Genomic DNA, 27216 nt, shown 5'->3' with positions numbered 1-27216 from the left:
ATTGCACATTTTCATATATAAAAGTTTATGTAACGACTAATGTAAAACGATGCAAACATTACGACAACATGACGAAAGAATTTCTGAGATGTTGGCCAAGTTACATGCAGCAGAGCGTAAGGAAAAAGTTTTTTTTTTTTTTAGAAATTCACCATAAATCGAAATATTGTGCTAGAGACTTCCAGTTTGTTGCAAAATGAAGGTACATGATTGAATATTACTAGAATGTAAGCGTTTTAGCTTATAATTGCGTTTTGACCATTTGGTCGAGTTAAAGTTGACCGAAGCTTGAAATTTTGGCAGTTATCGTGATTTATATGAAAATATTTCAAAACTGATAAAAGCTACAACCATGAGTTATTTTCTGTTGTATCCTACATGAAATTGTGCACATTTCCATATATAAAACTTTATGTAACGACTAATATAAAACAGTGCAAACATTACGACAACGTGATGAAAGAATTTCTGGCACGGACGTAAGAAAAAGTTTTTTCAAAATTCACCATAAATCGAAATATTGTGCTAGAGACTTCCAATTGGTTGAAAAATGAAGGTAAATGATTGAATATTACTAGAATGTAAGAGTTTTAGCTTACAATTGCGTTTTTTACCATTTCGGTCGAGTCAAAGTTGACGAAGCTTGAAATTTTAGTAGTTATCGTGATTTATATGAAAATATTTCAAAACTGATAAAAGCTACAACCATGAGTTATTTTCTGTTGTATTCTACATGAAATTGTGCACATTTTCATATATAAAACTTTATGTAACGGCTAATACTAGAACAGTCAAAAAATTACGACAAAATGACAAAAGATTTCCTGAAATTTTCGGCCGAGTTTACATGTGGCGTAAGAAAATTTTTTTTCAAAAATTCACCATAAATCGAAATATTGTGCTAGAGACTTCCAATTTGTTGCAAAATGAAGGTACATGATTGAATATTACTAGAATGTAAGAGTTTTAGCTTACAATTGCGTTTTTCGACCATTTCGGTCGAGTCAAAGTTGACCGAAGGTTGAAATTTTTTGTAGTCGACGTAAGGTACGTCCACTTGGCACCCAACTGACAATTTTAGTCGACGTATGATACGTCCAGTAGGTGTTTAAGGGTTAAAAGCTATCAGACAACAGATTTTATATTTTATTAAACAAGCTAACCCAGATTCAGTACCGAAGGTACATGATATCCGGGCAGTGGCAACCTCCACAAACTAATTCTACAATATGAATTTTGATGACTTAAAAAAGTATACGGGTTGGAAACCTCCATCAGTGTTTAAGCGCCACTATCTTAAATCACTGGAAGCTCTGAAGTTCCCTACAGTGGCTGCAGGGAGTATTATCCCTCCCTCCTAATTAGTCTTTCCCCCATTCCCCTCCCGCCTGCCTGCCTCATTTGCTTTCCCTGCCATCTTCTCCTGGGCCACGCATGCTTCACATCCTGGCCCTAGTTTATGTATATATAATTGTACCTGTTTTGCGGTGTTAGGTTTAAGTGGATTTGTAAATTTTCTTTGTGTTAGTCTTAAGTTTAAGTACTGTTAATTGTCTATGTTTTATGGTTACCTTAAGTTTTGATACTATCTGTTCAGAACCTTGTTTTGTCCACAAAGATTCTTAGTCTTAAGTTTAATGTTTAACTTATATTTCTCTGCTGCTGAGATAATTAAATTAGGCTTAAGTAATGGTGCCTTTATTTATCTCTATCTTTTATTTGTCACTTATAATCTTTCACCTTGCTTGGTATGATTCTCTGATACAATTTCACCGACTGACACAGGTCGAAGCTCAGAAAGGGATTTTGACAAAGGAAAAATCTATTTCTGAGGAGGACCTGTGCCACCAAATGACCCTCCCAGGTTATTCAATTTCCCCCTAGTAGGCATACCAAGCTAGTTGTGTGGGTGCTAACCTGGAATGAGGGTAGGTGGCGCTCAGGTCGTCAGGTACAGGCCGGGTGAGTTGCCGTTGGAACGGCTCTTCTCGTACCGGGGGTTATGACATCGGGACATTCTACAGAGTTAGGTCCTGTGGTAGTAGACATATTCACTCACCCTACTCTATACCGACACCTGTTACATAATAGGTGATCGCTCTGAGGGTAGTAACCTCAGCATTCCCGTTGGCTTTCTTTCTCTGGTATATTTAGCAATATTTATACCTAGAAATGTGTGCTCAAGGGACATTTCACCGGGTGACACAGGTCCTCCCTCAGAAATAGATTTTTCCTTTGTCAAAATCCCTTTTTTGGATCACACATTATGGTGATGCTCTTTTTGTATGATAAATGCTTTCAACATATATTCATCGGTGAAGTCTTCACTAAGTTCAAAGAATACGATTCTTGCCTCTATTAATAGGAGAAGGTTCATGAGTATGAGGCAGCAGGTTTGCCTCAGAGGGTACATCAGTGTCCTTAAGTTCAGGATGATAATGGTGGTTTTTGGACTTCGTGTACTTTCCACAGATTTACTTCATCCTAATTAAAACCATAAAACCTATATTAAATATAACTCCTCTAACAAAGATGAAAAGAGGGTTTCCTCTCAGCCATCATCTCATTATCACTGATCTTCATGAGTATACATATAAGAATAGGTATTTGATTTCATATAGATAAGAACACACTTCTTACCAACACAAAAAATATCTCCCTCTGTATTTTACCCACCTTCCTTTACAATTATTTGGTATACATGAAATAATTCACGTTTAGAAGTCAGTGCATAAATGTTGGCAGAATAGTTGTTCCTTGTTGCAAATTTCCTCTTGACTTCACTACTTTGAATAGCTTTTGATCTTACTTAAAAGTCTTTTGACATATCTGTTGAATCTACATTTTTTATTATTCAGTGTTAACTTGTAATTTGTGCAGTATTGTTTGGTATTGAAATTGTTCAACATTGTTTGTATTAAGAGGTACTTATTTACCAAGATTAGATTGTATTTTTGTGTATGACTTAACGTCAGTAAAATGTTGTTGACGGGAATGGCGCCTTTTAGTAACCTGCCTCAAGTACACCTTCCTTGTTTTACGAAATCTTGCCATGACGCTCGAAGTAGTGGCCATTGAGAGGAGTGTACAATATCCAACACTTACATGTTCTGTGTTGGATCTGTGAGGACTGATTATTCATGTTAAAAAACATGACCATATGGTTCCATACATGTAGCCTCTATGATCTGGTTTAGAACAGGTGTTACAGATCTTTTCACTTTTACATATTCAAGAAGGTCCATCGAACCTGAAGCAACTGTAAGACTGTGGTGCCTTCTGTTCACATGATCAAACTCCTATTTTCTCATTTTCTACATTGATATGGAAGGGTACATAAAAAAAAAAAGGATGATCATTGATGTTCTGGGGAATTCGTGTACCTTCCACACTTCCACCAGAAAAATGCCTACTATATCCTCTTCAGTAAAGTCAAACAGAGCTCTGTATTATTAAACATCACTCAACCCTCCCATTCCTGAAGTTGAAATGAAGTCTGACATCTAACATCATTTCATTATTGTTGGATTTCAACTTGCAAAACAAGTGGGAATGGGTATTTGACTTTGCACTGATGAGCACACAGTTCCTTCTAAAATGATAACTGTCCCTAGCTCTAACTCTGCCAACTTTTTTCTACAGGAATTTGCATACTTTGAAATCATTTTCGTTCTTCCCATTTGTTGATTTAGGTTTATGTTTGCATGTAGATTTCACTAGCACAACTGTTGCTAACATTTTCTTTTGCAATACACAACTCCTGTATCCTTACAAGGATCCTGAATCTCCTTTGCCAATCCTTTGTTGATTACAGTTGCAGTCTAAGTCAGTGCTAATAGTCATCATCTGTGCAAAGAGGTTGTCTAGGGGTCCTTGGGTACTAAATTTGTTAACGGGCCGGTCATTATATATTATGAAAAAAAGAAACTGAAAATTCTGGGAAACACCATTACCCTTTCATAGAGTTCAATCCTTCATTAATGCTGAATTCCATAAGCCTACTTCCTACCATGTCCTGACAGGATAATCATATAACACATTGGCCAAAGTGTAAGTAAACCCACCAGCCATGACTGAGACTGAGCATACTGCAAGAATATACAGTACAATCATCCCCAATCTAATTACGAATATACAGTACAATCATCCCCAATCTAATTACTGTATAAGGATGGGCAAACTGACCAGAATGATGGGAACCCTGTCTCCAGAACTAGCCCACCCAAAAAAATCCATGGGTGAGTTTTAAGTTTTAAGAAATAGTTCTCCCTTAATATACTGTATTAACATTAAAGTGCTCCTCTTGTTACTTCTCAGGTCTAAACATATAGGTTCATAGAAAATCCCTCCAAAACTCCCACTTGCCTGTTGATGTGAAATACAATCTGAGCCATGACATCCCTTCTGAATAATTAGGACAGTGAAAAAGTCCCTGATTATTCAGAAGGCATACTATGGCTGAGATTGGGCAGTATAATAACAGATATGGAAAGTATATAAAAGTAATAAAATATTTAAAGGTGAAACTGGAGCAAAACCCTGCAGTTGTACTACGAAGTCATGATTGGAGAAGTTACAAAACAAGATGGGAGAAAGTTGATAATAAATGACAGAGGTTGAAGTAACCATAGGAAAGAGATACATGTAGTATCTAGATACTGTATAGTATCCAGATTCAAATTGAGAGAAAAGAGATTCCTCTCCCCCTTGAAACAGCTTCCACATAAACTATAAATATTCTTCAGTGAAGCTATGTGAATTCAACAAGGCATTCTCTCCTTAAAAGAGAAACAAACATGACGGAAAGCCAGGGCAACAGATGTATTTCATAATCAAGAAAATATCCTTTACAAACAGTTAAGCACCAAAGATGGAGTTAATCTGTTAGCGAGAGGTGGAAGTCAAGAACTAAATATTCCACCTAAAAGGGTGTTTAGACTAAATGAAACCATCACTAAGAACTCTAATTCATTTTATAGTCTGCTTGTTACTCATTGTTAATTCTTAGGTACACAAATGCTCTCTGGATTCTGGTCAGTTTGTCATCCTTATAATTAGTTAAAAACAATTTCATTCAGTTTAAGTGATCAAAAATTAAAGTGAAGGAACTCTGACTTAGAGATATGTGTAAGTTTAGGATAAGCAGCCAAAACAAAGCCTTGCATAATAATCATATGCTCAGTCACCTATACAGTTAATACAAAACCATATGCATCAATATCATGAAAATTACAACATAAAATAGTAATGTGAACTGAGAACTAACCATTCCTTCAATGCCAAGTGGACCTCTTATGTTCATATTTCTGGAGAGGAGAGAAACAATGATGGCTACAACAATTATTGAGGCTAAAAGCTTTCCAGCTGTGTCTCCACTTCTCTCATAAACAACCGGAATCCCTTGATCTGCCCGAATGCCTAGTCTTGATTCGGATTCCCTAAGTCGCTCCTCAAAATGTTGGAGGTCTACAATATTCATATGAAAGGTTCTCTGATCCATCTGGAAAAAATTAAATCAAATTAAAGGTATAACTCTCTATAAACAAGAGGGCACAAATGCACTAGTATTATTGTTAATGAAAATGTATACTATACACATTCAAATAGAACAAGTCTACAAGACCATTAATTTGATACACAAGCTTCCAAATGAAAAAATACATAGATGTGTAAAAAGATGGCAAATGCACAAATGAGGCAAACAGCTGCGACATTAAGTAAATAAAACCATATCAAGAAAGTAGTAAATTCTATAAATAACAGGTACAAACTAACAAGAAAAATAAGATGTGGTCTATGGTACTTTTAAGTAATACAGTACGAAAGTTTCTTCTGAACTTGAAAAAGCATCATCATCCATAACACTGACTGGAAAAATATCTCTCAAAGTAGAAGAAATGAAAGGCTTTACACACTACACAGTCTGATATTGTGGCATCTTGAAGGAATGTTGATACTGATGCTCCTCATAATGAGCAGCATACACTACTCATTTTCTGCTGCAATACGGCTTACAGATGATTGTCAAATAAGTCTCTTCCACTGGTGGCCCAAATCATAAATAATATACAATGAAAAAGGAAGGCACCACTTTACGGAGTTCTGTCTGCAAGATGATGATCCTAATTAGCTTCAGACAGTACAGTAATCCACCAACAGGAGAGAAGAAAGAACTGAAGCATGTGGTCTTCCACCATCATCTCAGTGAATATAGCCATGGCAAGAAAACCTAGTTTTCTGGATTGTATAGGATTAGACAAAGTGAATTATGGAATGACACATCAGAGTCAACAGAAAATATGTGGGGAAAATTAGGAAAAAACATCAAGAAATGAAAAATGACAAATGATGGGGAGAAAGAAAGGCTTGTCTGTGTGTGTGTGTGTGTATGTAGTTTCTTTGTGCTCTCTCTCTCTCTCTCTCTCTCTCTCTGCATTGTCCATGATTATTTCATTACAAGCTAATATCCTTTAATAAAATAAAATAAAAAAATTTTTAAAGTCTTTTTGTTAATGAAGCTTAGGAAACATGAATTTAAACATTGGAAGCCACAAACAACATCATGAAATGAACTGAAAAATTAATGATTGATAGGAAATTTAATATCGACAGTGATAAAATTTTTATTTGTGTACTGTTATGATTTGGGTGATAATCAAATTAGAGTTGACTAAAAAAAGATAGATAAAAAAATAGAGTTAAACAGTGACAACATCACTGATGAAATGCCTTATGTAAATGTAAACACACAAACTTCCACATAAAGCTTCCTAGATACTATGAGGTGAAACAAAAAATCATTAATTATGATAAAACAGCAGATAATTAATTGCTCTTTAGTTGTTCTTAAAATGAATTTGCTTTGGAAAAATCATCACTGAGAAATACTGTACTATATATACTAAAGAAGTAAACATAGGGTAGTTTTAAGCACAGTTTCTGCGGTAAGGTGACTTGTGAAATCAGTGATCATAATGAAAAATAATGTTCTTAAAACTAACATACATAAGGAGCCCAGTCTAGGCACATAATTCTGGGTACGGAAACACAGTATGAATAAAAAAAAGGGAATTTTATCAAATTACAAGTGACACAAATGAAATGATACAGTACGGTATCAAATGATAAGAAAGTTGCTGTATAAAAATACACTAATAATGATAAAAGCAAGGTAGGCTGGGGTAACCCATATATGCTTATACACCTTTGTGGGGTGTGTATGACAAAGAAAAAATATCAAAATGTTTCTTAAATATTTTACAGTATTTTTTTCATTGTTAGCCAAAATAGTTATAACAAAGTGATATCCGTGTTATTTGGTAGTGTATTGCATGTACAGTCCATGTACCGTATTGTGTTTTGTTTATGAGACAGAAGGAGAGAAAAAGATATTTGTTTTTATTATTATTATTAGTATGAATCCCTCTCTTAGACAAGTACTATTGAAAGAAATCGCTGCATCAGCTGCACTGATCTTGTATAGAGTCTTCTCTATTTTCCTTGTAACAAGTTTCTCACTGTCACTACAACTGGTGAGTATCGCACCAATGTGTCATCAGGAGGAGTTAAACTTCCAGCAAGTGCGATTATTTCTATTAAGAGTACGTCAAATTTGGTGGGCGCATCCCGTAGGGGTTTTTTACACATGTAGAGGTAAAATGTATTGAATTTGGATACAGGCCAGAATCTTGAAGTGGCCAATGTTTCTCCTGGATTCTTCCGAGTATGATCACAGCAGTGGGTCGGGGTACACTGGTGGTGCTAGTGTAGTGATAACTAGGAATTCTGAATATTCTGAATACTGTATTGATTAACATAGTGAGAGAGAGAGAGAGAGAGAGAGAGAGAGAAACCTTCCATTAACCTTTAAACGCCGAGCCTCTACTTACGAAAGTGTCTGCCGTATGCTGGCGGCGTTCGGGAGTTAGCGCCGAAGCGGAAAAAAAGTTTTTTTTTTTCAAAAAATCACAGCACGCTTAGTTTTTGAGATTAAGAGTTCATTTTTTGGCTCCTTTTTTGACATTGCGTGAAGTTTAGTATGCAACCATCAGAAATGAAAAAAATATCATTATCATATATAAATATTGAAATATATGACAGAGCAAAAAAAAAATGTTATATATAATTGTATACTAATCGCGCTGTGAGCAAAACGGTTAAAGCTAATGAGTTATTTTTTTCTTTGTATTTTACACTAAATTGCGATGATTTTGGTATATAACAAATTGTAAAACGAATAAAGCAACACAGAGAAAATATTATCACAAAATGATGCATGAATTCGTAACGCTCGGACGTAAAAAAAGTTTTTTTTAAAAATTCACCACAACTTGAAATATTGTGCTAGAGACTTCCCCTTTGTTGCAAAATGAAGGTAATTGATTGAATATTACTAGACTGTAAGTGTTTTAGCTTACAATTGCAGTTTTCGACCATTTCGGTTGAGTTAAAGTTGACTGAAGGTAGAATTTTTTCTATTCATCGTGATTTATATGAAAATATTTCAAAACCAATAAAAGCTACAATCATGAGTTATTTTTTGTTGTATTCTACATGAAATTTCGCACATTTTTATATATAAAACTTTATGTAACGACTAATATAAAACGGTGCAAACATTACGACAAAGTGACGGAAGAATTTCCGAGATGTTCGGCTGAGTTACCGCACGCAGACATAAGGAAAAAGTTTTTTTCAAAAATTCACCATAAATCGAAATATTGTGCTAGAGACTTCCAATTTGTTGCAAAATGAAGGTAAATGATTGAATATTACGAGAATGTAAGAGTTTTAGCTTACAATTGCGTTTTTCGACCATTTCGGTCGAGTTAAAGTTGACTGAAGGTTGAAATTTTGGCACATCGTGATTTATATGAAAATATTTCAAAACTGATAGAAGCTACAACCATAAGTTATTTTTTGTTATATTCTACATGAAATTGCGCACATTTTCATATATAAAACTTTATGTAACGAATAATATAAAACGGTGCAAACATTACGACAAAGTGACGAAAGAATTTCTGAGATGTTCGGCCGAGTTACCGCGCGCGGACGTAAGGAAAAAGTTTTTTAAAAAATACACCATAAATCGAAATATTGTGCTAGAGACTTCCAATTTGTTGCAAAATGAAGGTAAATGATTGAATTTTACTAGAATGTAAGAGTTTTAGCTTACAATTGCGTTTTTCGACCATTTCGGTCGAGTCAAAGTTGACCGAAGGTTGAAATTTTGGCAGTTATCGTGATTCATATGAAAATATTTCAAAACTGATAGAAGCTACAACCAAGAGTTATCTTTTGTTGTATTTTACATGAAATTGCGCACATTTTCATATATAAAACTTTATGTAACGACTAATATAAAACGGTGCAAACATTACGACAAAGTGACAAAAGAATTTCTGAGATGTTCGGCCAAGTTACCTGGCGCAGAAGTAAGGAAAAAGTTTTTTTAAAAATTCACCATAAATCGAAATATTATGCTAGAGACTTCCAATTTGTTGCAAAATGAAGGTACATGATTGAATATTACTAGAATGTAAGAGCTTTAGCCTACAATTGCGTTTTTCGACCATTTTGGTTGAGTCAAAGTTGACAGAAGGTTAAAATTTTGGCACTTATCGTGATTTATATGAAAATATTTCAAAACTGATAAAAGCTACAACCATGGGTTGTTTTTAGTTGTATTTTACATGAAATTGCACACATTTTCATATATAAAACTTTATGTAACGGCTAATATAAAGCGGTGCAAAAATTAAGGCAAAATGACGATAGAATTTCTGAAATTTTCGGCCAAGTTACCGTGCGGACATAAGGAAAATTTTTTTTTTTTAAATTCACCATAAATCGAAATATTGTGCTAGGGGCTTCCAATCTGTTGCAAAATGAAGGTACATGATTGAATATTACTAGAATGTAAGAGTTTTAGCTTACAATTGCGTTTTTCTACCATTTCGGTCGAGTCAAAGTTGACGGAAGGTTGAAATTTTTTGTAGTCGACGTACGGTACATCCACTCATCACCCGACAGACAATTTTAGTCGACTTGCGATACGTTCAGTCAGCGTTTAAGGGTTAATAGACATTGATAGATAGAGAGAGAGGGAGAGAGAGACTGAAAGCAAAACAGAAGTGTTATGGCTATATCGTGATTATGAGGCCAAACTCGGGTACGCTTAATCGAACTGAAAATCATAAAGGCATTTTTAAACCAGTGCTAGAAAAGCAAAACAGGTGTTGTGATTACAAAGCCAAACTTGGGTACATGTTATGACTGTGCTGTGGTTATGAAGCCATTATGACTGCACTTAATCGAGCTGGAAATCACAAGGAATTCGTAACAAAATGCATGGTGGCCTTAGTTGGATAAACAGCCACCGGAACTCATAACGTCCGGTGACGTGAAAAGCACCTCCTTTGGAGGCGGTGCGATTCCAAAAATCCACCCATAGTGGGGCGTCTTTAGATAAGTCTCAACCATTAGCCATCTACCAAGGACAGGACAAAAGCAATTTCCTGCCTACAATGGGGGCTGGACAGTTGACTTCCAGAAATCCTTAAGAAGTCCAGTGCAGAGAAGGAAAGGAACACAGAAGAAGAGAGATGGCAAGGAAGCAGAAGAAGAAAGAGCGAGGTCGTAGGCCTCACCAGTAGTGGGTTGATATAAGAAGAAAGGCTCACACTTGACTCACACTTTAATCTTGCACTGCAATTCATTTTGTAACCTATTGTAACTTTGTTTCTTTTGGTGCTAATGAAAGAAAGAAACTACTAAGTGTCTTCATAAGCCTCCTGGGACTAAATACGCTACTACATAACATAGCCAGAACGATAAGCATCTATAAAGAAAGTAATCTTTTTAACTTGGCATCTAATAGCAGACATAAACAGAAAGAAAGATAAAAAGAACACGACATAAATGGTATCAGCTGAAGCGGAATCCAAAAAGAAGCCATAATAAATTGCAGTGGAAGGCAGTGTGAAAGACGCATACCAGAATTTCATAACAAGCATCCCTCTACACACATCAACAGCCAAAACAGAACGACGAATCATAACAAGTGATGAAGTGAATCATAACAACGGTGAACGAAAATGCAAGCATCCAGTAACACCCACAACTTTTAAAAACAACAAATGAACGACTGAACTTCTACAGCGAGCCGTATCCTGAACATCTACACCAAGCCCTGTACTGAACGTCTACAGCGAGCTGTATACTGAACGTCTACAGTGAGCCGTATACTGGACGTCTACAGAGAGCTGTATCCTGAGTGTCTACATGCGAACGCAGTGTCTACAGTGACCGGTATCCTGAATGTCTACAAGCAAAAGCAGTTTCTACAGCGATTGGTATCCTGAGTGTCTACAAGCGAACGCAACAGTGCATTTGTGTTGGTCACGAAAGTGATAAAAAAGGCAGCAGTTAACACTTTCGCATCTGTATAGTTTGAGCGCCGCACCTACCAGAGATTCGAGGTGTCTGGGAGCGGTCGACGGTGAGAAAAAATAATTATTTCGAAAATTCAGCAAAAAAAGAAATTTTATGCCAACAACGTTCATTTTGCTGTCCTTTTTTTCTCAATGCTTATATTTAATGGTGGAATAGTCAGAATAAAAGTCCCAGCCCTCTAAATCCAAAAAAGTTTGTTATTAAAAAAAAATCTTTACTTATTTTTACATTTTCATTCGTGGCCCAAAAACTATGAAAGTCAGGCAAATTAATTTTTTTTATGAGAAATCCCAACAAAATTCTCCAAATATCGATACATAACATACTGAAAAATGAATAAGTCCAGTTGGTGAAAAAACTGATAGAAAAGAGGGTAAGAAACAGAGCGCTCTGCCCGGTATACGGTGAGAATTAGCGATAGAAAGTCATTTTTTTTAAGAGCTCTATCTTGGTTATTTTTCATAGGAATTGCTTTGTAAATATTCGAAAATACAATGAGAGTCAAGAAAAATGGTTTTGGTAATGGCAACAGTTCCATTTTGACGTTATAAGTTGATCGAAACAAAAAAAAAGTTAACATTGTCAACATTATCGTTTGTAGCTCAAAAACCATAAATATCGATGTATAAAATAATGAAAAACGAATAAGTGCAGTTGGTGAAAAAATTGATAGAAAAGAGGGTAAGAAACAGAGCTCACTGCCCTGCGTACAGTGAGAATTAGTGCTAGTTATTTTTTTTTGAAGAGCTCTATCTCGGTTATTTTTCATAGGAATTACGTTTGTAAATATACGAAAATGTAGAGCAAAGGTTGAGGAATACAGTGAGAGTCAAGAAAAATGGTTTTGGTAAAGGCAACAGTTTCATTTTGATGTTATAAGTTGATCGAAATGAAAAAAAATGTTACCGTTGTCAACATTATCATTCGTAGCTCAAAAACTATAAGAGTGAGGCAAATGAATTATTTTTTATGAGAAAGCCCACAAAATTCTCTAAATATCGACATATAAAAGAACGAAAAACAAATAAGTACAGTTGGTGAAAAAAGTTCTAGAAAAAGAGGGTACGAAACAGAGTGTTTTCAATAATGTAATCCCACATACAAATCCCACATTTTATAAAAAATGTAAAAAAAAAATGTAAGATACGAAAGAGAAGTGTGGGTAGGATCAGCTGATTTCATTGTGAGAATTTTACTATGCAAGGGATCTGTGCATGCGCAGTACAGGAACTAAAAACTTTATAGAAAAAGAGTGTACGAAACAGTGTGTTTCCAATAATATAATCCCACATTTTATAAAAAATGTAAGATACGAGCGAGAAGCGTGGGTAGGATCAGCTGATTTCATTGTGAGAAATTTACTATGCCAGGGATTTGCGCATGCGCAGTACAGGAACTGCTTGGCTGGCGTATTGATGCCTGAGTTACACGGTCCAAGGTATGCTTTAACCTATGGAAACCACTAACTGTCCGAATAAAAAAAAAATTTACTCTTAACACACGTACGAAACATTTCGGTAAATTTCATGTAGCGGTATATCAGTCGGGTAGGAAGGGAAGTAGGGTAATTTTACGTACCACTATGTCATTTGGGCATGAATGGGTTAAACAGAACCACAACTGATTCAGACTGGAGGATGGTAACAGAAAAGAGATTTTGACAGGGGAAAAATCTATTTCTGGGGGAAGACCTGTGTCACCCAGTGAAATAGTCCATTAGCACTGATTTCTAGGTATAAATATTGCTATGTATACCAGAGAAAAAGCTAACCATAATGCCAGGGTTACGACCCCCAGATCGAACACCACTAGATGGTGTCGGTATACACAAAGGGTGAGTGGTTGCCACTACCACAGATCTTCGTCCTATAGATGTCTCCAATCTCAAAACCCCGAAAAGAGAGGAGCCGTTCCAAAACCTCATCCCCCGTACCCAGCCAACCACCATCTTCATCCCAAGTTAGCACCCTCCAAGCTTGGTATGCCACTTGGGGGGGGAAAAAGAAGTACAGGGATTGGTCACTGGGTGACACAGGTCTTCCCCCAGAAATAGATTTTTCCCCTATCAAAATCCCTTTTCTGGGCTCGACCTGTGTCACCCAGTGAAATAGTGACAGAGAATCAGCCATACAAAAGCTTGGTGGAACCCTCTAAGAATTACCTTAATGGAGCTAAATAAAACTATGAGAAAATTACTGTTTTAATAACCCAAAACATTCATATCAAAAATATAATTAACATAATAAGGTACACAGTCTAAATTATAAAATAACTAACACCAAGACACATAAGGCTAACAAAAAGATTCAAACAGGATATCCATGAAACGGTCATGAGTCAGGCTGTGAAGCAGGCCTGACCTAAAGGTTAGAAGGCAGGGCAAGTAAACGAGGCAGGTAGGTGAGAGAAATATAAACAATAGGATAAACTAAGGTTACATAAACTAGTCTGGGGCTGGGGGAACAATATTTCCTGCAGCTACTGTGGATATTTAAGAGTCTCTAGAGACTTAAGATAGTGGCGTTTGAACACTGTTGGTGATTTCCAGCCCGTATACTTTTTAAGGTCATCAAAATTCATATTATGAAAATAATTAGCTGAGGTGGCCACCGCCCGAATATCATGTACCCTAGTTACTGAATCCGGGTTTGCCTGCTTTATGAAATATAGTATTTGTTGCCTGATGGCCTTTAAGGAAATGGTTCCTCCATTTTCCCTAACAAAAAGAGGGCCTGAATTCCTATTAGAAGTTCTATTTAAATAAGCTTTTAAAGTGTTAACTGGACATAAGGACAGACCCTGTGGAAGGGGAATAATCTTCCAATGAGACCATCTATTTTGTGGATCCTCATTCTTTGCTAGAAACTTGAGATCCGGAGACAACAGAACTTCACCTGACGGGAGGAAATCAACATGGTTCGGTTCTCTAGAGAGAGCAGACAGTTCAGAAATTCTAGCCCCTGAGGCTAGACTTACTAGAAATAACGTTTTCCTTAACAGACTCGAGTATGTACATAATTCATTATCATTGTCTGATGCCAATTTAAGTAGGTCATTCAAAAACCAGGAAACCGTGTGAGGACGGGTTGCTGGTCTAAGATGAGCGCATGCTTTAGGAATTGATGAAAAATATGAGTCTGTAAGGTTAATATTGAAGCCATGTAAAAATATTTTTCTTAAAGCAGATTTTGCTGTAGTAATAGTACTAGTGGCCAGTCCTTTCTCAAATAATGACCTGAAGAAAGAGATTGCTAGGTTCGTGGTCATTTCCTGAGCTTCAGATTCCCTCAGAAATAATGCTAACTTTTTAACTGCTGAGTCATATTGTCTGAGAGTAGATTCCCTCTTGTCTGATTCTATGAACAGTGTATTAAGAGGATCAATGTTAGCGTCTTTCTGAGCTGCAAACTTCATGAAGTCCACAAAGCTAGGGCATTCAGAATTCTTGAGGAAGCTGACACAGTCCGAGTTTGTACTACTTGTGTCAATCTTGGACTGGGGATTTGTTTGCGCCGGAGTTTCAACTCTAGAAGGAGAGGAAACCAATTGCTCTTCGGCCAGTTGGGTGCCACAAGTGCTACTTGACCTTTGAATGATCTGAGTTTGTGTAAAACTTTCATTAATAGGTTTATTGGTGGAAACAGATAGATCCTTCGCCACCTGTTCCAGTCGATTGACATCGCATCCGTGGAATGAGCTAGAGGGTCTAGATTGGGAGCAACGTAACATGGAAGCTTGTGGTTGCTCTCTGTGGCAAACAGGTCCACCTGGAGACCTGGTACCTGAAGACAAATCCACTCGAATGATGCCTTGTCCAAGGACCATTCCGACTCCAGCGGAGTTGTCCTGGATAGTGAATCTGCAATGACATTTCGAACACCTGCCAGATGGGTAGCTGACAGGTGCCAAAGATGTTTCCTTGCCAGGGAGAAAATTGCGATCATTACCTGATTGATATGGCTCGACTTGGAGCCCCCTCTGTTTATGCAATGTACAACTACTGCACTGTCCAGTACCAGTCTGATGTGAATCTGTCTGGTTGGACGTAGTTTCTTTAGTGTTAGCAATACTGCCATTGCCTCTAGAATGTTGATATGGAACTGGCGGAATACAGTCGACCATGTTCCTTGAACTTTCTTGTGTTGGGAGTATCCTCCCCATCCGCTTAGGGAAGCATCCGTATGGATCACTAATGATGGAGGGGGAAATTGGAGAGGTACTGACCTTGACAAACTCTTGACTGTTGACCATGGTCGAAGCCTCTTCCTCAGTACTGGCAGAATTAGAGACATCTTGTCCCTGTTTCTGCTGTTGGCTCGTCTCCGCCACAAGCTGTTTATAACCTTCAGTTTGGCTTTTAGCAGCAAATCTGTCACTGATGCGAACTGAAGAGAACCCAGGACTCTTTCCTGGGTACGACGAGAGGCTCTTTTGTTTTTGAGGAACTGTCTGGTAGCTTTGGCTATTTCCCTCCTTTTGGCTGGCGGAAGTGACAGTTTGTGAGTGTTTAGGTCCCATTGGATTCCTAACCACTGAAATTGAGCCTCCAGAACTAGACGGGATTTCTTCCTGTTTATTTGGAATCCTAAGAATTCCAGGAAGTTGATCACTATGAATGTTGCTTTTCGACATTCCTTGGCGTTGGATGCCCAAATTATCCAATCGTCCAGGTATGCGGCTACCATAATCCCTTGGGCCCGTAGCTGTTGGACTACTGTCTCTGCCAGTTTGGTAAAAATTCTGGGCGCTATGTTGAGCCCGAATGGCATGACTCTGAACGAGTATGCTTGTTTCCCTAGTCTGAACCCTAGGTAAGGAGAGAAGTTTCTCGCAATTGGGACGTGATAATATGCGTCTGAAAGATCTATAGAGGTGGTGACGGCCCCACGGGGAAGTAGGGTCCGCACCTGCGAGATTGTAAGCATGCGAAACTTGTCGCATTGAATGTATAAGTTGAGACGAGACAAGTCTAGAATTACTCATTGCTGGATTAAGTCTTTCTTTGGGACACTGAACAGACGGCCTTGAAATTTCAAGTGTCTCACTTTCTTTATTGCCTTCTTTTGAAGAAGGTCTTTTACAAAGTCCAGTAAGTCTTTGGATGGAGGTTGATGGAACCTGACTGGCGGAGGAGGCCCCCTGCTCCAGCTCCATCCCAGACCTTTTGAAACTATGCTGTGGGCCCACGGACTGAAGGTCCAATAGTCCCGGAAGAGATGTAACCTCCCGCCTACCTGAGGAGACTCATTGATTGGAAGAGGACTTACTTCCTCTGCCTCCTCGGCCTCCCCTTCCGCGGGAGAGAGGTCTGGATGCAGTCCTACCTCTGTAGGCAGCTCTGGCTCTACTCCCCCTCGCATACCTGTTGTAGCCTCGAAAAGCCCCTTGGCTTTCAAACGAAGCGTTGAAGGCTGGGGACACTACGAAGGTTGGCAGAGAAGGGGCTTGCTGAGCCGGCTGCATCAGTACGAACTGCTGCTGAGGCTGAGCTTTGGATGTAGAAGGCTGTCCGATCTGAGAGACCGGTACAGCTTGAAGCACAGTTTGAGCCTGGGGTTTCCTATATCTCCTGAACCTCTTCCTTTCACTGGGTTGAGGTCCGGAGATCTCAGCGGACTTCCTTTTAAAAGGGAGACCCCAGCGGGAGCGAAGACTTTGATTTGCTCTGGTTGCCTCCGCCAGAACATTATTGACCTCATCCTCAGGGAAGATGTTAGGTCCCCAGACAGAACTCAAGAGTCTATTGGGCTCATGTCTGATAGTGGCGTCTGTGAAGACATGCTTCTGGCAATTTTGTCTCACCACCACAAAGTCATAAAGGTCCGATTGGAATGACGCTAATAATGATTTCGTCAGGACCTGTTACCTCTGTGATGGTGATGGAATGCAGGGAGCGACTCAACCTGCACCTAGCCTCAAACTCCGCCTTCAGAAGGGCCTCCGGAATCTTGGGAAGCTGTTCACTGAACAAGGTGAAGGCACACTCGGGGTCGAGTTTACCCACTGTGAACGTGGCGGAGCTCCCGACCAATATTCGAATCCCCGGGGAAAAGAAGGAGGTGGGATCTGTCTCCGGAGTTGAGGCAGCGGTTTGCCATCTATTCCCGCCTGAATAGTCAATTCTGCGATCTTAGTCGTGCAGGGGGTAGGGATGGAGTCACCTATCGAGAACATCGTAAAACTTCCTTTAAAGGGAGTAAGTTTTGTATTTTCGCACTCCCAGTCAGTGAGAGCGTGCATCAGGGCGGATTGGGCTTGGTCCCTGGGAAAGATAACCGTTTCCTTCGGGACCTTGTCGGATCTAATCCAGGCTTCCTCTGTTAGCCTGGCATAGCCTGGGTAGGGAGGTACCAGATCGGGTGGAAAGAACTCCAGTCCTTCCAGACGACGAGTGCCTAAACCCTCGATGGTCAGGGTATCATTATGCAGGGGGGCGTGTAGAGCCAACCGCCACGGGTTCCCCTTATCAAAGGGGGGCAGTCTGGAGGCATCCGGAATAACATGGGAGTGCTGCACTGCTCTGGATTGGATAAATCCGGAGAGCAAGCTTTCCTGGGCCTCCATCCTTTGTGCCAATGACAGTACTGACTGACCAGAAGTCTCCAAGCTTGAAGCAAGCTGAGAGGAAAGGTCTTGTATCCTAGCTTCAACCCTGGAGTCTAACTTCTGCATCAGAAGTTCGGCGAAGGCCTCAGGGTCAAAGTTAGGCTGTGGGGTTTTAGCCTTAGACACCCTGGATCTCGACCCTTTGGACGGGGGAGTAGCCTTACTTGAGGACGCTATTGATTTAAGAGCCAGCGACGACCTTGAGGGAGCTGTTGGATTAGACCTTTGAGGTCTAGAGGACTTTGGTAAGTCCTTCTTTTTTAAGGATTTCACCTTGGGGATAACAGACCTAGATCTGTCCCCAAGGGTAGCTGGTTTGGTAAACCCCTGAAAAGAAGAAGAAGGAGAACTAAAAAGGGAACTACCAAGACCCTCTCCCCCTGCCTCACCACCTTACCTTCTACCTGATGGTCCAAATCCACGCTCATCGGCTCGAGGTGGATGTTGATGGCCGCTACCTCTTCCGCCACCTCTCCACACAAGTTGTCATCTTGGGATGGTTTAGAGGAGATTACAAATCTCCTCCGACAGGACATAAGGATTGCCAGACGCAACGTTCCTCCCAAATCCGCCGACCCAGATCTTCAGGGTCGACAGTGAAGAGTCACGGATGATTTGGTCAGACTGTAAGAAAGGGCAGGACTTACTGAGAAGATTCTCCAATTTCCCATATATGTCTAAATAAGTCATTAAAGTCAAAAAGAGACTAAAGGTTAGCAGTCTCTTAAAACTTACCGACTCATCCACCACTAACTCGTACAGAGCGTAGCAGACTTCACAGCCATCCGGGTGCCAAACGACCGGGTCCCCAATATGGACCGAGCAGCTGGAGTGCGATCGGCACACCTCGTGTCCACAGGGCTGTTGGAGAATCGCCGTGCACCCTGGCTCCTGACAACGTACCATCTGTAAGTGGAATGGCGGTACATGAGTAACGTCAAGGCAAGGCCCGCCGGAGTTAGGTCCGGCGGTAATAGGCTACCTTAACACAGATTTATGGGCGATGAAACATGCGTGTCATCAGGCAAAATCCGCCGGAATTGAAACCGGTATTACAGACTAATAAACACAGGTTATGCTACAGAATGGCTAACTATTAATTATGTTAAAAATAAGTACTCTAAGATACTCCGTCGTTATGGTACTCTGCCATGATTTGCCACTGAAATCTCGTTATGTCACATATTATGGAATCGGCGTAATGTGGCGGAAAGGAGTGTTCGCATATGGCCCATCTCTCAATCGCCCAGGCCGGAAACCACATAGTGGAAAACGCCAAATAACCGAGAACCATACCCACCGGAGTGGTAACATGGACGATAACAACGAGAGATCTGACTAACCTGGCGGAGACTAAACATAGCGTAACTCATGATTGCATCCCTGGGACAGTGTTCAACGCTCCAGCTATAACTGTGAAAAGCGAGCAAACGAAACACCGCCCGATAAGGGAAAGGTAGCAGAATGGCGGAAGCCCAGCGAACAGCGACCAGTCGGGTGGGTAGCACCCTCTGGAAGCCGAATGAAACCTCCCCACTGGGGTGCCGAACGCAACCAATCGGTTTCCCTCTGTTAGGAAGACACTCAGGTCGTTCGTCAAAGTCTAACTGATCAGGTAAAGAAGGACTAGGCTATATACACGAAATAACCTGTGCAACCTTCGATCCCAGCCTACCTTCCAAAACTAAAACTTTTGGCTTGGTCAGGAAGGCCAGAATGAGCGCTACAGGTGAGGGGGGGGGGGAAGAACCTCGCATAACCTAGCCACACCCTCCAAAACCAACAGCCTGGTCAGGTGGTAGACTATGAATAGAGGAGACCCTTCACTATTCTAACCTCACCCTCCAAAACCTAACGGCCTGGTCAGGTGGGCTAAGGGTGAAGAGCAACTCTCTCACTAGCCTAACCTCACCCTCCAAAACCTAACAGCCTGGTCAGGTGGGCTAAGGGGGAAGAGCAACTCCCTCACTAGTCTAACCTCACCTTCCAAAACCTAACGGCCTGGTCAGGTGGGCTAAGGGTGAAGAGCAACTCTCTCACTAGCCTAACCTCACCCTCCAAAACCTAACAGCCTGGTCAGGTGGGCTAAGGGGGAAGAGCAACTCCCTCACTAGTCTAACCTCACCTTCCAAAACCTAACGGCCTGGTCAGGTGGGCCAAGAAAGAATGAGGAACTCCCTCACAAACCTAACATCTCCCTCCAAAACCTCAAAACGGTCTGGTCAGGTGAGCTAGGTAGACTGAGCATCGTGTAAAGGCGCCTATCCTGTCTAGCCTAACCCTTCAAAACCGAATTACGGTTCAGTCGAGTAGGCTAGGCTAGAATATACCTAATCGAAATTGCCTGACATCAAGAATACTAACATAAAAAAGTTAACCATTTGATGTGAGAAGTTTAAAAATATATATATATACTTATAAATGCACAAATGACTCAGCGTCAGAGAGGTCCAAACAACATCCGTTATACGGGAAGCGGGGATACCAAAATGGCCACCTCTGATGCCGAATCGTACACAAAAACTAATCCAAGAATAGACATGTCATCCATCCCCGTACACATCAGTTACAATCATGAAAATAATAATACCACCATTGAGAAGGCACCAACTCGCTGGTGGAGGAAGGAAACCAGAGAAAATGGAGAAAACTATGATCAGAAAAAGGGAGGGGTGTACCTTCATCCCTAGCCTAGATCAGTCATGATACAGGCTCCCAAACCTCCGACCAGCGAAATGGTAAATTCTACAAATAAGGCTCCAAACGGAGTAGAGCATGGAAAAAAAATTAAAAACTAGCAAAAACATTCTGCTAATAAAATGCAAAGACTGAGGGTCCAGCATGACAGAGGCAGATACAAGCCACGTCCGGCTGCGAGAAACTATTTACCTTGGTAAACAATATACGAACAGTCAAATATAATGCCTCTGTAATAAAAAACCAAAAAAGAAATGGTACTCAACTTAGATGGTGGAAACTCCTGGTGGGATGACATGATGAATAGCAGAAAAAACCAAAAAACAACACCAAGGAAAAACACGGTGTATCTAGGAAGGTGTGCTAAATTGGAATGAAGATGGCGGCCGGGGTGGTGGTTGGCTGGGTGCGAAGGATGAGGCTTTGGAACGGCTCCTCTCTTTTCGGGGTTTTGAGATTGGAGAAATCTATAGGACGAAGATCTGTGGTAGTGGCAACCACTCACCCCTTGTGTATACCGACACCATCTAGTGGTGTTCGATCTGGGGGTCATAACCCTGGCATTATGGTTAGCTTTTTCTCTGGTATACTTAGCAATATTTATACCTAGAAATCAGTGCTAATGGACTATTTCACTGGGTGGCACAGGTCGAGCCCAGAAAATACATAAGTTGGAAAATTCTCTCTCTCAGTGAGTGTATTTTTGAAGAATCTCTCTCAAAAGATATAAGACTTTTATTATTATCTCTCTCAAAAGGTATATAACATTTATAATTCTCTCTCAAGTATTTTTTTATCTTGTTAATTTTTTTTTTGAGGTTTGAGAGATAGGAATTTTTAATAACATAACATGATTTTTATGATGTATCACTGAATACTGTTGTGTATTGGGTATAGATCTTCATATGATTTTAGAATACCATTGTAATGCAGGGTTCGTTTAATGCATTGAGGAATGCAATTAGAAATAGACCTTACCATTTACGACAAACAACATATAGACAAAGTCGAATTGCAGTGCCAAGTTCAAGAATATCATTAACTCAAGGAAGTACTGACACAAGTAGCAATAACAATAACACTAACCCTATTAACACATTTCAATTTAGAACAATGACATAAGCAGCAATCATTACGCAAGCCACACAATTCTTTGGAAGAGCTGAAAGTGCCAATCCTGACAAAAATAGGTTAGAATCATACTCTGTGAACCAGTGGTTAGCGGACGCACACAGTCGTATTTCTACAAATAGAATAACAGATGAAAGAACAAAAACTAATGAAGCCTTGCTTCTGGTTAGTTCAGAAAGGGGTGATGCACACAGAACTTTGAATTCAGTTAGATTCAGCAACATAACCACATACGCTGAATTTAAAGGAATCTGTTTATCAATCTGGGACCCAGTGAGTCAAAGTGATGCCTTGTATAATATTAGTACATTCCTTAATCAACATTATGACGGGGAATCAATAGCAAATCTTCACACCGATATCGAAGAAGCAACACACAAAGTGAAAAAAGACTTATGAAAAACAAATATCACCATAGGTGATAAGAATGCTTTTGGTGATGGAGAAACTGATTTCGTCAGTTTGAGATATGTGTTAAATTACTTGTTATTTGGAACAATGCATAACGCACTTGGAGAAAAAGAAAAGAAAGCGTTCAAGAAAGTCAAAATTGGTCCTAAAAGTGACAGCTTTACCTCTTTAATAGCAATGAGACAAGAAATCCAGAAGAAAGAGACAGATTTTCCTAAGGAATTTGTAGGGAGGGGTAACAGAAACACTAAATGAAAGAAAAGGCAGAAATACCAATGAGTCATAAAAAAGAAATAATGTGTACAATGATAATTCCAGACAAGTAGGGAATAGACAAATTTCCTTTCAAAGGAACTATGCACAAAATACTAGAAGAAAGTGGAATCCAAACCAGAAAGGAAAACAGAATCAACCGAGGAATGGACCATTCCACGGTCCACCCATGAGATATCATAATGGTCAATATCCAAACAAATAATTCAAAACCAGAGAATCATGCAGCTCAAAGAGCTAGACCAAAAATAAAATGTGAAAACTGCGGGTATACAAATCATTCCACTAATGAATGCAGAAAGCCTAAAATCTGTGCAGTTTGCAAAAAGATCGGGCATTTAACTAAGTACTGTTGGTTCAATAATAAGGAAGGAAATAAAGAGACTGTAGAGATAAGTACAGTAACAGTCGCCCAAAAATAAATAAATCAGCTAACCAGTGACAATTAACCCCTCTACAGAGAAAAGAAAGTGATTCCCTTCAAGGAGATGAAAGAGAAAAAGGAGAAATAGTTACAATGGGAAATGAAGGTTCATCCGCATTTTCCTATTTACATAGCAAAGCAGTATTTTCCATGAAAGAGGAAGAAATAAACAGAAAGGATCTGCCTATAATAAAGATTCCAATAAATGGAAAGATATGTACTGTACTCATTGATTCAGGTACTACTGTAAATATAATTGATAAAATAACTTTAACCAGATATTTAGGCATTACAGAAACTCAGATTCAGGGTTAAAGTAGAATAATAAAAGGAGTAGCAGGGAAACACATTAAAAGTTTGGGGAATGTGAACTTAGAAATACAGGCAGTCCCCGGTTATTGGCAGCCTCGGTTATCGGCAATCCGGTTTTACGGCTCTTGTCTAGGGACGATGATAACCGGATTTTCGATACCGATTCCCAGTTATCGGAGCTGATCCTCGGTTATCGGCGCCGATAACCGGATGCCTGCACCGATAACTGAGGATCGGCGCTATTATTGCCGATTTTCGGCTATTGTCACACTGTTGGGAACAGAACCCCACCAATAACTGGGGACTGCCTGTAGACATACTGTCACATCATTTTAATGAATATTCCTAGTTGTAGAAGACAGATTTTTTCCCGCACAAGTATCGTTCTCATTTAAGTTAATGAAGAGATGTGGAATAATATTAGATAGTAGTGAAGGAAAGACTAGCCTGAAACAGGATAATCAGAAGAGCGTGTGTTTTACACTTGACGAAAAAAATTTTTACCCAAATCTGATCAATTTGTCTGAGACAGTTTTGACAAGCGAGACCAACATACAGGAAAAACAGACAAGTAACCAGAACAAGCAAGATAAAATGGAAACAGATAAAAAAGAGGAATTCCCACAATCACAGAATACAGAATTGTTGAGACGTGCACATCTTGACAATACACATATACAGTAGATGATATGTACTTCAATATCAATAATTACTCAGATATAAATAATGGTGATCACCAAAACACTGAATCTAATGAAAATCAAGGCGCCTATACCTATAATTGCAGCAATGTATTAAGTTGTGAAAGTGAAGGGAAAATATTAAATGAAGTATTGCTCTTAGACATAATAAACAAATCAGACATAAACAGTATAATAGAAGTAACAGAAGAAACCACTGGAGATGCAGAACTTTGCTATTTTTCAGACACAAAAGAAGAAGAAATATGTTGTGTTAGCACAGCTGATGATAATAAAGTAAAATTTGTACTCAACAGAGCAGTAACTTTGTATCCAAAATGTTTAACAAAAATATATTTAAGATCAAAAGGGATGTAAAGGGTAAGGATGTTCTATTATTGAATGAAGAATTGCCAGATTTTGTCAGAATGGATCATTCACTTGTCCACATGAACAGTACTAACTGCGAAGTTTATGTCCAAAACTATTCAGATAACAGACTAACACTATACGCAGGCATTGTCTTTTGCACAGGAATCCCTATTAAGAGAGTGATATTTTTTTTGAATTATTATGGACACACGCACAGAGAGAGAGAGAGAGAGAGAGAGAGAGAGAGAGAGAGAGAGAGAGAGAGAGAGAGAGAGAGAGAGAGAGAGAGAGAGAGAGAGAAGTATGACCACTGGTTAGCAACACTCCCCTTCTTGTTATGTTAAATGACATGTCTGACAGCTTTTGCCATCGACCTTCTTAACAAAAGACGAGGGAAGAATTTATTTGTTCAAAATAACACGAATTTTGTAATTAGAGTTTTATTATTATTATTATTATATTATTATTAATTAATTTTATTAATCTTATTAATATTTGAAAATTAGTACTCATTTGGGTAGAGAGTTTATTTATCATACAAATAAACATACTTGTATACATGTACCTTAAAAATTCATCTCACTAAAAAAAGAGAGAGAGAGAGAGAGAGAGAGAGAGAGAGATGAGAGAGAAAAGAGATTAGAGAAACAGAGAGAGAGAGAGAGACCATTAGAGAGATTTTATATAGAGAGAAATTTTGTGTGTTTAATAATATTTAATGTTCTTTAATTTACAAATAAAAGCTTGAAAACTTTTAAAAAATTAAACAAACATTTTGCAGGGTTTCTCAGTGTTATATAGGTATGAACAATCGTATATGACCATTAGTTAGGTTCCAATGAAAAATTGTGTGTCTGTGAATTATATGCAATATATAATCATATAAGCAAAGGGTATTACTCTGTGTGTGTATGTGTGTGTGTGTGTGTGTGTGTGTATATATATATATATATATATATATATATATATATATATATATATATATATATATATATATATATATATATATATATATATATATATATATATATATATATATATATATATAACTGAATCACGAAAATACGGAACGTGATGAATATATAAATAAAGATAAAATCCCTTGAAGAAACGGAAACACTGGAGTGCTGCAAGGCCTTTCAACACTATGTCCTTTACTTAGCAGACTGAAGAAATATAAAAGTATGTTTACAAAGAAAGCTCATATAAATGACAGATGGGGATTATAAAGGAAACATTATGTACCTGGAATCCAACACAATTGAAGAATTAGTAGAACTGCCAAAACAGGATTAAATATTTAAGAGGTTTTTACAAAGGATTAGGACCAACCGTTCAGGAGCAGGGACAGGACAATTAAAAGATTATACAGGTTCGTGACTGACCACCTAAAAATGTTTAGTACAACACAATAATTCTCTTTTTTTTTTTTGTAAACAATAATAACTTTTTTGCAAGATGAACATTTATACAAATAAAAATTATATTAAACATACGGAGATATAGAAAATATATATCAAGTAGCTAACTTGTAATTAAGTCAGTGATTTTATCTTTTAGGTCATTCTTGAACATTTTTCTAATACAGGGGTCCAAATAATACAAGACAGGGCTAAGATTAAAATTACAACTGGAAGTAAGCTGGATAATAGCAGACTCCAATAGATTTCTTGAAGAGAAATCTTTCGATCTGGCAATCACTGAACTTTCAGTCCAATTTATCCTGTGAGAGTTTTCACTTAAATGAATGAATATAGCATTGGATGCTTGTCCAGTTTTGACTGAATACTTATGTTGCTTAATACGTACATCTAAATCTTTGCTAGATTGACCAATATAAAAAGAGGGGCATTCTAACCATGGAATTTTACATATTATGTTGTTGTTTTCTTTAGGGCTATTTTTTATTAACATTCTTTTGGGTGTGTTATTAAAAGAAAAAAACGAGGTTTACATTAAAAGGTTTTAACAATGATTTTATGTTTTCAAAACCAGTAAAATAAGGCAAGCTAAGAATGTTCTTAGGGGTTTCTTTCTTCATGTTACTTTCACTATAAAACTTTTTGTGGGCTTTGTTATAACAAATATCTAGTATATGTGAAGGATAACATAAATCTGTCCCTATTTTTCTTATGTATTCAATTTCTTTATCCAAATACTGGGGCCTGACAATGCGCAAGGCTCATAAAAACAGAGGAAAAAATTGATATTTTGATGTTGAGGTGATGGCCTGAAAAAAATGGACATAAGTTAAGTTGTTGGTTGGTTTCCTATAAAATACTGAATTTACATTGAAATGGTTCTCTATGTATTAAAACATCTAAGAAAGGAAGGCAATTGTCTTTTTCTAATTCTAATGTAAACTTAATGGATGGTACCTGGTTATTCAAATTACAGAGTAAATCATTTACATCAATACCAGCAGGCAAAACAGCTAAAATATCGTCAACATACCTATACCACTTTAAAGGAGTGTAAATGATATTAGGTATCGTTTTTCAAAGAATTCACCCATTCAACGAATTCAGTGCCATGATGTTAAAATGCCACATAGCAGCCGCAAAGCAAGAGGAGAAAGAAAAATTTAAGGAACTAGAAAAAGCCAGAATTTCATTTAATCATTCTATCCCGGATAATTGGAAGGACTCGTTGCGACAAGAAATTTATGGAAAACTTCGTAGGACTACAGATGCCCTAACAAGAAAACTCGACAGAAAACTAAAAAATCGTATTGATAGCAGTGACTGGACCAATAGTGCACGCAATGACTGTATTATAAATTTATCAAGTAAACAAATAAGTGGAAATGTTGTGAGTGCACTCAGATATGGTTTATCCTTCTTTGTAACGATT

At 38.4% G+C, this 27216-nt stretch overlaps 1 protein-coding gene across 1 annotated transcript in view; it reads right to left on the bottom strand.

Annotated features, from left to right (window-relative positions):
• Window positions 1-27216, bottom strand: part of Spg7 (Paraplegin) — a 794115-nt gene that overhangs the window by 491191 nt on the left and 275708 nt on the right. Inside the window, 2 exon segments of the mRNA XM_067084903.1 lie at window positions 5267-5500; window positions 18043-18390. Of these exon segments, the coding sequence (XP_066941004.1) occupies window positions 5267-5500; window positions 18043-18390 (582 nt within the window).

This window comes from Macrobrachium rosenbergii, chromosome 41 (genome assembly GCF_040412425.1).
Source record: "Macrobrachium rosenbergii isolate ZJJX-2024 chromosome 41, ASM4041242v1, whole genome shotgun sequence".
Lineage (NCBI taxonomy): Eukaryota > Metazoa > Arthropoda > Malacostraca > Decapoda > Palaemonidae > Macrobrachium > Macrobrachium rosenbergii.
Note: the sequence above shows the minus strand (reverse complement) of the source record. Positions and strands in the feature narration are given on the sequence as shown.